General features: G+C 34.7%; 1 protein-coding gene across 7 annotated transcripts in view; it reads left to right on the forward strand.

The window, feature by feature from the left end:
- Positions 1-12081, forward strand: part of cyst (rho guanine nucleotide exchange factor 18 cysts) — a 245364-nt gene that overhangs the window by 127271 nt on the left and 106012 nt on the right. For 6 of the 7 annotated variants that reach the window (XM_069825944.1, XM_069825939.1, XM_069825945.1 and 3 more), the window contains 4 exons: positions 220-403; positions 1851-2011; positions 6278-6388; positions 10381-10447. In XM_069825944.1, coding sequence (XP_069682045.1) covers positions 220-403; positions 1851-2011; positions 6278-6388; positions 10381-10447 — 523 coding nt within the window. The remainder of the gene's footprint in view (positions 1-219; positions 404-1850; positions 2012-6277; positions 6389-10380; positions 10448-12081) is intronic. The other variant, XM_069825943.1, reaches the window with a different exon arrangement.

Below are 12081 nucleotides of genomic sequence, written 5' to 3' on the forward strand. Positions count from 1 at the left end.
TGTGAGATTCAGACCTGTCTTCGGACAGTTGACTAAACAACAACGGTTTGAGGGAAGATTTCGACATAGCTCTTTAACAATTCCCTTGTTAACTGTACTAAATCTAGAATTGAGCAGCTGAGTTCTTTCCTTAGATATTTTGTTCAAAATTCACTTGTTAATTTAACTGTTCATATTTACAGTTTAATTTCAACATTTGTGTTCTGTTTTATGCTTCAGTATGAGTTTGAGTAGCCTTGACTCCGAACAGGATGACCCTTTTCTGGATCAAGTAGATGGCGCTGGAAGTTCTGGGCTGCTGGCGACAGACTCCACTTTGCTGACAGGTCCAGCAGGAGGCCGCCGTGCTGCTCGGGGAACAGGAGGTGCCTCAACTCATTCACTCAATGAAGCAGATCTACAGGTACTCTCTCCCCCACAAAAGGGATGCTAAAATCTTTTCATTAATCTTTTTAACCCTTTTAGTGCCAGACTTAATTATGTAGGATGTGCTGGAAATGCCATACATCATTTCCTAAAAATGCAGGTGTTCCTTAAAAAATTGTACTTGCCAGAATTCTGATCAGTAGGGCTCGGATTTCTGGTCTCTTTTTACAAACTTAACTTAAATTAAACACGTTTCTATCTTTTCTGAACATAATAACATGGTTTTTACTGGTCATATAAAATGCTTATTTACCATATTTTAGCATTAAGTCATATTTGACCAGAAATAGTATTAAAGCATATTTTTGGTCATATTACAATTTTGTTTTAACATTTCTCCAAGTATTATTCACATGTTTTGTGCCCATCATATCAAGGAATTATGTGTACATTTGGTTATTTATTTTTAATATAAATATTTTGTGGTTAAATAATGAAGTTTGAAAGTAAGTGGATTCGTCATCAGTGAGTTTTCAAAACACGAAGGACAAAAGAATGATAGGAATATGGCCAGATTGTTGCTCGTCCATTTTACTTTCACCCCTCTCAAACTTTACACAAATAATTTGTCATTATTTTGCAGTGCTAACAGGGCACACATTAAAAAGCAATAATTTGTGAACAATGTTACAGACTGTTATAGTGTTTCATCAAATAATCTTGCAGTTACATAAATTAAAGAAAAAAGAAACATTATATTCTCTCGTTATGCTTCTTACATAAACATTTACACACTGTAAATTTTTCTTATAAAATCTATAGAGTGTAAACTATATAAACTGTCAAAAAATGCTGTTGGTAGAGCATAAATAACTGAAGAAAAGTAAAATAATGTTTTTCTGTAAGGATTTTCCAGAAAAAATAGTGTTTTGTGAGTGTAACACTTTTGAAAATGAAAATAGATGGCCATTATTTACTTTTCTCGATACATATGCTGAAGCAGTTATTTTTTACTCTATTGTGTATTGGTATATGTTGGGCACAAGGTCATTGGCAATGAAATTCACGTTCAGTCAAAATGTAAACAAATAATTTGACTACTATCAATCTTAAAGAAACATGGTATTTTACAAATTAAAAATAAAATTATAACAAATAATAAAATTTCACTAAAGAATTTGTTCAGTAGATCAGTATGTACTGTCTATATAATTTTGATATTCTATATATCATTTATCCCCTGTATAGTTGATCGATGGTGCTAAGTATCGACCGCTGTTGGAAGAAGAAATTTTCTTTATAAGTTGGTATGACTTGTTCTGGCATCATTTCGTATATTAAATTAAAATAGAGACTTACACTTTAGTTGAAATATTGGGGGTTCATTTATATTTTTCCTTAATTAAAATGTGGAAAATCTCGTATTAAAGTTTGAAGTACAGTAAATAGACTATGTTCCTATGCAGTGTATTATTGATTTGCAGAATGATTTTAACAAGATTGTAGCAAAAAGAGAGGCAGAGAGTCTGAGGCTCTTGCCAGCAAGATTACCCCTTCAGAAATCAGTGTCAACACCTTCAATCATTGCAGTGCGGGACATTGCAAATGAGGTGGCCATCGATGGCACGACTCCCATCATCCCTCCGTGAGTATAGTTCCACCTACTGTTTGTGTTGTTGCACTGCTGGCTGTCTTATCCATGTATGTTGGCTGCTGTTTCTTACATTGCCTTCACACTTTCTGTTCATAAGCATTGTTCATACATTGCCTTCACACTTTCTGTTCACAAGCATTTTTCAAGCAACCAAACTTTTTGTAATTTTTGGGTTCAGTCTTAACCTGTATTTTTTAATAAAATATTTGTCGAACTTTTGTAGTAAATTAATATTAGAGGAGAAAAATTCGCTCCGGTGCTTTGGATCGAACCCAGGCCCTTGGTTCTACATACCAAGCGCTCTCACCATTGAGCTACGCCGAAGTTCAATCCACAGCACCGGATCGAATCCCCCTCCTCCAGTGTTTTTTCCTTTGTGGCCTGACTCCAAGTTGGGCATGTATGTTGACATTTTATATTAAGTCAACTGGCATTATACAAGGAGCGCACACAATTGAGTGACTTGATGGCCTGGATTCCACAGTAATATGCACAGTAATCTGTACAGTAATATGCACTGTTGCTAGAAGAATCTACGTGAAGATTATGGTCACCAAGTCACTCAATTGAGTGCACTCCTTGTATGATGGCAGTTGACTTAATATAAAATGTCAACTTACATGCCCAACTTGGAGTCAGACCACAAAGGGAAAAATACTGGAGGAGGGGGATTCGATCCAGTGCTGTGGATTGAACTTCGGCGTAGCTTAATGGTGAGAGTGTTTGGTACATAGGACCAAGGACCCAGGTTCGATCACCGGCGCCGGAGCAAATTTTTCTCCTCTAATATTAATTGTTACCATAACAGATGTATTCTGTAGGACCAAAAAATAATAATCTTTACGTAGATTTTGTAATAAAGCTTTATGGTTCTGCTTAGTCAAACTTTCTGTCATACACTTTATTCTATATTTCATAGAGATTTTTAATTATGTAAATTATTTGTATACAATATTACATTAACTCTTCAGTGCATTTTTATTTTCTGTGGTCTATTATATTAACATATTCAGATTATTTTCTGAGATTTGATACTTAAAAATTTAAGTAGAGATGACAAGATATGAATTAGGTAATAAGTGGAACTTTGAAGATTCCTAACTGTTTTTATTCTAGTCCTGTTAGAGGCTTGTTTCATTTGTCTTGGAAACGCAATTGATTAGCTTCAGAATGTAGCAGAAAATAAGGAAGAATCATACTGAACCCAAAAACTACTCTTCTTATTCTGATCTTTTACATCCTTTGAAAAAACACACACATAGACATACATCTTACACAAATGAATTCCTCTTACATATGCATATATGTAGCCTTTATCATAATTATAATATGTAACTTTAAACAATCATCTATTTCGTATATTAAATTAAAATAGAGATTTATATTTTAGTTGAAATATTGGGGGTTCATTTGTATTTTTCCTTAATTAAAATGTGGAAAATCAAATGATAGCTCTTGAAATTGTATTGTTGAGTGCATATGAGGGATTAGCATTTACATTTGAATGATTGATATATGTAGTTTTATTCTCGAATCTTTCACCAGTTTTACAATATATTTAAATATTTGTAATTTATTATATATTTATTTAGAATCTGACACAAATACATGTGTTTGTCAAAAAACACAGAATAGTTTACTTTTTTTTCCCCCTGCTTAACAGAGAAGATAGCTAATGAGTACTTGTATAAACAATGAATTTAAGGAGGACTGCAAGAAGAAGTTGACATTTTGTTAATATTATTTTGAGAAGATCTAAAGAATATTGATCATTCATAAAATGTTCCATGTTATCTTCCAACACTTGACATAACTTTTAAAATGTTACAGTGAAACTTGTGCATTGGTTAGTTTTAACTCTTAAAACAAAAATAATGCGAACGTTCAGAGCTACCCAATTCTTAAAGATTAAAGTCAAGACTTGTTACTTATGAAATAATGGATATTTTACTAAGATGTTGATGGCATTCAGAGAGTTTTACAGGAGTTCCATCAACATTAAAACAGCTATCATAATTGTCTGAAACAGATTTCAGTGATAGAAGATTACAAGAATAAGAGAGTTTCCTCCTGCTGTGTGATTGTTTGCTCAGTTTGACGCACATACTTAGCTCTTTTTTTTTTTTTTTTTTTTTTTTTTTAGAATAATAGGAATAGGAACTAATGTAACCTTACAATGACCTCCAATGGAGCATTTTGAAACAAGTATATCCTCTGCTTATACACGTCTGTTACTTTACTTCTCAGTATATGGAAAAACAACGCTTGTATTGCTTGTTAGCATAATTTTAGAAACAACCTTCCTATGCATTGTTAAAATTGTGTTCAGCAATTGTGCAAAAGCAGCAGTGCAGTTTAGACTGATGCCCAGTCATTCCTTGTCATGATAAAGTAGTTTACAGAACATATTGTCCTTTTTTCGTGAGATGTTTTTGAGTATGAATTTTTCATACAGTATTGCATTGCATTTTGTATTTGTTCCTTCACTCACTTTTTACACGATTCACTTAAATTACCAAGTTTTTATGTTGTTCCTCACATATATAGAAGTATAGGATTTTTGTACCTGTCACTGATGCTCCTGAGTCCGTGGTTCTTATTTTGTGAGGGTGAAGTGGAAAGTAATTGTCGCATAAAATATGAACAGTATAAGTGAATTTGTTTTCAATAATTGCACTAGCAAATGTATTCTAAGACTTTACCTCCAAATTCATGCATTTATGAACTGCGAAAATATACCTTGTGTTCCAGTTAGCCTATTGAAAATTGCTTTAGGCATTCAACACAATTTAACAAAGGGTGGACAAACAGTGATTTTCATCCCAGCCAATATCGTAGTCCAAGTAGTTGTAATATGTTCAGTACTGTGTCTATACCTTAAAATAAATTGTGATTCTTGTTAAATTCTGTATCATCTGTGTAATTCTTACATTCTTTCCTAATTCCAAATTAATCATCTTCAATTAATTTAGGCTACAGGTAGTCATAATGCTCATAATGTTTATAATAATCATAAAAATGATGATGATAATAATAATAATAATAATAATAGTAATAATAATAATAATAATAATAATAATAATAATTATAATAATAATTATAATACAGGTTACTATCAAAAGAGAAAGTAACTCACTGGAGCAGTTCCTACAGAATAAACACAGAGAAAGAAATGTTAAGGAAATTAAATGATAATGCATTACGTAAATAAATAAATAAATGACCAGATATGAGCAAAATACATTATTATGGAAGACTAATGTATGGCTGGGACTTGAAACCAGCAACAAAATAGCAAACTTATTAGACCCTAACCTCTAAAGATGCCACCTTACTGCACCACCTTCAACCCTCCAAAACTGATGATATCAATAGAAGGGAGACTCACCCCTAAATCCGCCTGCAAAGCTGTTGAATACTTCCCGCATACCAAGAATATCACCTGATTTGGCTAAAAAAACGAATGGCTTAGGTAAGAGACACAGTATTATACATCATTTTTGGTTGAGATTTACTGCAATATGTATTTAACATAAGAATAATTATAGTAACAATTCCTGTTATAATAGCTTCGGCCAAAAAGTTTTTCTAAAATAGAAACTGATAGAAACTTATATATGATGCTTTTAGAAACTTGCATATGATGCACTGTATGTCGAGAGAGCTTATTTTAATTGGCGATTCTGTTTATTGAATATGGCTTCATTTAAAAATTAGACTATTCTATCATTGTAGAATAATTCGGTACATATGAACTAATAAAGCCTACTTAAGGGAGGCTATCAAAAATCGGTTAATATATTTATTAAAAACTATTGTAATCATTGTCCTCTGTTGTGCTGTGTGTGCACTTCTTAACCACACAGTCTGTAGTTCGATTCCCGGCATGAGCAATGAAGGAGATAATCTTCCGTGCACAGGACTGGGTGTTTTGTGATGCCCTTCATTCCATTACTGCGTAAGGTAATGGCAAACCACTGCAGTGTCATCCTGTCTTGCAAACCTTGGACGGGTCATGGTTTGTGATACTCACAGTCTTGTCATTCATGTCAAATATCTTCAGAAAACACCATAGGTCGTATGAATATGAAAAGTATGTAGTTATGCATCACTGAACTAATATAAATTTTTAATACATGAAGTACCAAAGAATCAGGAGCATCAGTTTTTTTGGGGGGAGGGAAGAGAAGAGGATTGGTGTATTGCTGCATGTGTTTGCTTTGTGTTTGAGTTGCTTGCTCTATGTTGATGTGTCAGCTGCCAGCGCCCCAGTGGAACAGAGAGTGAAACAGAAGAGGAGGTATTGGCTGCAGTCAAACACTTAGTTCCCCCAAACATTCAGATCTCTCTGGATGAGATTTTGAAAGAGTGAGTAAATCACGATATTGTGCAGAATGTAGGTGGATATTTCCATACATAATGGCTCTAGTATTGGTTGTAAATGCTTAACAGATTAAGTAATCTCTAGATTTAGATATTGTGGTACAGGAGATGACTGCCTGCACTCAGCACAGTATAGTCTTGACTTGTATGCTCAGACATCTGGATATGTCATCGCTTAAGCCAGCTTCTAGCTTAATAGACTGAATGAAAATTGCTTCTTTCCTACACTTCCGAATTAATTTTTTGTCTCATTATGTAATATTCTTTACTAGGAATTAGAAAATGTGTATAAAATTTTCATAGATATTTTACAGTATAATAATATCTACATTACAATGTAACAGTTCCTTTGAGAAAAAAATACATAAATGTAATACCATTGATTTCTTTATGTACAGTACTCGAAAATTTAAGTAAATCTTCAAAAAAATTCTGTATTTTCACGCAGTTGATAAACACACTACAACAAATTAATTTAAATTTGTTGTACTAATCTTATGTTACTTACAGGTCTTTGTGTGAAGAACCAAAATTAATGGCATTGCTTTTAATAGGATAGTGAAATCAGTAGTATATATCTCTGGCAAATATTAGTCCTTATGACAACTGTTATGGTGTAAACAAAAAATTTGAATTTTTGCGCCATGGGTGACTCAGTGATCTTTTACCACGAGGATAGTAATACATAATACAGTAATTGCTTTAGGGACTCATGTTCTTATCATTCTCTTTAGGATTGGCCTCGGTAGCATACTTGGTATAGTGCTGGCCTTCTATGCTCGAGGTTGCGGGTTCGATCCCGGCCAAGGTCGATGGCATTTAAGTGTGTTTAAATGCGACAGGCTCATGTCAGTAGATTTACTGGCATGTGAAAGAATTCCTGTGGGACAAAATTTTGGCACACTGACAACGCTGATATAACCTCTGCATTTGCGAGCGTCATTAAATAAAAACCATAATTTAAATTTTTTCATTCTCTTTAGGTATTCTTGCCAGTTTCTCCCATATTTAGAAACATAATCCTATCCTAGGATCGGCTCACTTTTTAGAGATTTAAGTGTATATTCATTTTTCATATAGTCCCAAGTGGAGACTCCTGCTGTTTGTCTCGTGAACTTCTTCTACTAGCTGTTATTCTGCTTGCATATTGCTGATGCAGGGTCTATGCTTTGCTCCCATAACAAAGAACAGGTCTTGCCAAACTTTTGTAAAAATGCAAACACGTTCATGAAAACATGATTTATGATGTCCAAACATTTATTATATAGGGTGATTCACGAGGATTTACCGTCACTTACGGAGCTTATTTCCGAAGACATTCTGATCAAAAAATGTCATATAAACATGTGTTCTAATCTCAATATTTTCAGAGTTACACTAATTTTAAATTGTTAGCAAAATACCTGTTGTCTTTAGTTTTAAGGGTAAAAGAATATTGCAAATAGAGAATGAACTATTCAGAAGTATAATTTCTTTAATTGGCTAGTATTCTGAAGCTAAAAATGTGTTGATAATTGCTTTGTACAGATTCCGTTTTCCAATTTTTAACTAAAAATTACATGTATGACTTGAGGCTTTCCCGGCATTTGAAGTAGAATAACTCTTCTCGGTTCTCAGCCAGGTGAGTTGGAGATTTGCTTCCAAGCTTTCGATGGCTAGCTCTGCCATCTTCTTCAGGGAATGAAGTGATGTGGGATCATGTCAAATCGGTATATATACATCAGTAGGGCTTCCCTCTGCAGGCCAATCAGGAACTAGTTCCTAGTCCCGACCGCCTGCTGCATTCTGTTTGGTCGAAGCGGTGGCCAATCAGGAGCTAGTTCCTGGTCCCGACTGCCTGCCGTAAGCTGGTGGTCGAAGTGTGTTGATGGCAGGTTTCCATGCTGTCCTCAGCTGTAGGCCCCTGTCTCCGTTGAAATTATTGTCATCTAGCTGGATTTCGATGGCTTCCTTGATGACCAGGTCCCAATAACCTGATGTCTTGTTCAAGATGGTGATGGCGCCGAAATCTATCTCGTGCCTCATTTCCGGACTGTGTTGCACTACTGCAGACTTATCGAGGTAATATAGTCTTATGCTGCATTGATGTTCCTTGCAGCATTCCATAATGATGCATCTCGTCTGCCCAATGTAGCATTTCCCACACTCCTCAGCCCACAGCGGGAAGCCCTATTGATGTATATATACCAGTTAGACATGGTCCCACGACACTTCATTCCCTGAAGAAAGCTTGGAAGCAAATATCCTACTCATTAGCTGAGAACCCAAGAAGAGTTATTCTACATCAAACTCCTGGAAAGCCTCAAGTCATACAATAATTTACTAATCAGAGGGGAGTATAATTGACTGGGATTTTTCCAACTTCGTTTAATAGGTGTTTCGTTATAATGAAGTCAAAAACGTGTTCGTTAATAGAGGTAAAGGTGCATTATAATGCATATAATTTTGGTGAGACTGAAGGTAGACTTCGAAATACAGAGTTTTTCGTTATAAAGGAGTTCGTAAGGTAGAGATTTTACTGAATTATACTTTTCTGCAGTAATTTGAACCACACTCAATTATATAACCATTGTCCCAGGAGAAGACACTTTATCTAGTTAACAAAAGAACAGATATCTAACAAGCCTCTCGAACAGAACAGAAATTGGGAGAAAAAAGAGAAATAACAAAGAAATTAATAAAAACGTGTGTGCATATTATCTATATAGAACAAGCATAAAAACAAAGCTATCCCAATATAAGCCTCGAAGGGCTTTTAAGATAGTGGGATTTTAAGACATTCACCTCCTGAGATAATTGGCTTTGAGTAGCAGTGGAGATGTCAGTCCCACATACTGGTCACCTTTACCCCCCCCCCCTCCCCACTGTCTTAATACTCATTTCTGTTAGAGACTGATTTAACCACAGGCTATAGTATGGTTGGAAGGACTAGATAAATTGAAAAAACCATGATCTGATTGAAAATCAAACCCGTAACCTTCTGGCTTGTAGTGTAATACTTTGACTGCGACACTACCATGCACTGCTATAGAATAAGCAGAGGCTTATATTAATCAGTTAGCACAAATTAAAGGTATATAACGATTGTTTTTATTATGGACATTTCTGCAACACGAATTTTATTTTAGTCACATCTAGACATGCTTCTTTTGTCTAAAACTATTTTGAAACTAACTCATATTAACACAAATGAAAGGTTTTCATAAACTAGCAATGAAACAATGTTTCCCTCTGTGCCTAATAGGGCCCGGAAAACTTTATAAACTCTGCAGCTTTTACTTGAAGAGCTTTTCGAATTGAGGCATTTTTAATCATTTAGTAAATATTGCATTTGTACATCTTCTATGAAATATTACTCAAGAACTTTTCTTAATTAAGCCAAAAAAAGACATGGTATTCGTTAAGAGGCAGTTTTGAGTAACCATGATTTTCCCCCATCCCCTTGAAGGCTTGAAGTAGAGAATTCACTATTAAAACTTACTCCTGAATTTCTATCAAAACTTTAAAATAAAGCTCTTACATTACTGTACTTCCTCGATATTTCATGTAATGAGGAAGTATGTAGTTTTCAAGTGTAATGATAGGAGTGGAGAACAAATTGAAATAAAATTAAAAACGAATTTGAAATTGGAAAATGCATTCTAATTTACCCTTAGCTATATAATCTCAGTTTTACTGTAGTATTGAGAGTAAACATTTATGAATTAATTTAATTCACTTGAGGGAGACATATAGAAACATCATTTATGTAAGAGTGGTGTCATTTTACAAAACAAGCATAGATGTTCACAAACATTGTTGTTTAAAGCACAATTACATACCACAGCCGATTGTAAGATTAGTATACCTCAAATAGTGCCTATTATTTTAGGCATTTTCTGATTTAACCTTGCGTAAATGGAGTGCCAGTATTGTTTGTTGTAATATTCTATATACCTATTCTTGAAGTATTGATGAGATCTGTTGTTTCCTAATAGGGTCGCGTATGAGAGAGAAGCAGTGAAGAGGCGGAAAAGAGGTAGCATTTTCTTCAGGAAGAAAAAGGTACATAACCATGTTCGTAATGAGTAGTTTCAGTATTATTATCTTGCTCTAAATAATTAGTTATTTTCTGTTTCAGTAACAATAACTAACTTTTCTTCAAACACATTTCAACCCTTTTTAGTTATAATTATTATAGTTCAGTAAAGTTACACTGAGGTTATTGTGCTTATCTTTTCACAAGATTTATAATTATCTATATAAAAGGATTTTATAAATTAAAAAAATATATAAATATTTATTCACGTCCCATCATCATCATCATCATCAACAACAACAACACGGCTTGAGTCCACGTTCCATGTGTAGTCAATTTCTTTTCACAGTTGGTGTTCTATCTCTGACATCATTTCTGCAAGTGTGATGCTAATTTGATTTCTGACCTCAGCGATATTTGCAGATAAGAGAGGTATATACACTCGATCTTTAATGGAGTCCCATAAAAAAAAAGCCAGGGATGTAAGATTTGGGAAACCAGGTGGCCAAGCTATTGGCATTCATTGACTAATCCAGCAACCTGGAAAACGAATTTTGAGATATTCTCACACTTCTCCAAGGTAATGAGGATATGTACAGTCTTGCTGGAAGTGGATGTATTCTTCTTGATTACCGTCTTCTAATTGTGGAATTAGAAACTGTTGGAGCATGCCCAAGTACGTGGTACCTGTAATGGTCATCTATATAATTTATTTCTAAGAAATAGTCTGCCCAGGCATCATGGGTTGCCAAAAACACAGAATAGCACACATATAAGAATAATAACGATTACAGTAAAATAGATGAGTCAAATTGAAATGTGAACTAGGAGCTTAAATTTAAGAAATAATAAATTTGTACATATATTGTAACAATCACACACTAACGGATAAAAAGGGGGGGGGGATTATGATATTCCATATAAATGATTTTTCAGAATTACCACAGACCCTTTAATGCTAGAAGTAATTATTTTTGGAATGATGTCATGGATTCCAAATGTTTTGATAGTGTTTACAGTTGATCGTGGGAAGGATGCCCCTCGCTCCGATCATTAAACCATGTACTTCCCAGGTGCCTTCCATCTGATATTTTTCTCGAAAATACGGAATAGTAGGCTCATAAATTTGTTGTTTCTCTTCGTTGACCTCAGATGGTTGGGTCTGGCTCATCTCAAATCTCACAGTTGGGTTCAGTATAAAGCCTTTACTATTAGTCTTGTCTAGAGCCACGATGTCTGCTCTTCTAATTCTGCCGCCTTCGGACGCAATGCAGTGCACCTCTTCATGGACCTCGAAGGATCTTTTTCTAAGGGCCTGTGCTATTAGTTTTCGGATGTTATGATGGCGTGAATTTCTCAGGAGTTCTCCATGCTGACATGATCCTAGGACGTGTGTTAAGGTTTCAATCTCGTTGCAGTATCTGCAACGGAAACCGTCCAAGGATCTCCCATGAAGACTTCTCACTGGTGCTACGTTAGCATTTATCTTAATTGCGTCCCACCATTCAGAGGAAGAGAGACCCTCCTTAGAAAAAATCCATTTATTTCCGGGAGTATATTCTTGAAATAAAATAACACCTTTTCCTTTATGTGGAAGTGGCTGTCCCAAATCTTGCAGTTGTGGGTAATGACATTAAACATGACCACATTACTGAAAATT

This window comes from Periplaneta americana, chromosome 5, assembly GCF_040183065.1.
Source record: "Periplaneta americana isolate PAMFEO1 chromosome 5, P.americana_PAMFEO1_priV1, whole genome shotgun sequence".
Lineage (NCBI taxonomy): Eukaryota > Metazoa > Arthropoda > Insecta > Blattodea > Blattidae > Periplaneta > Periplaneta americana.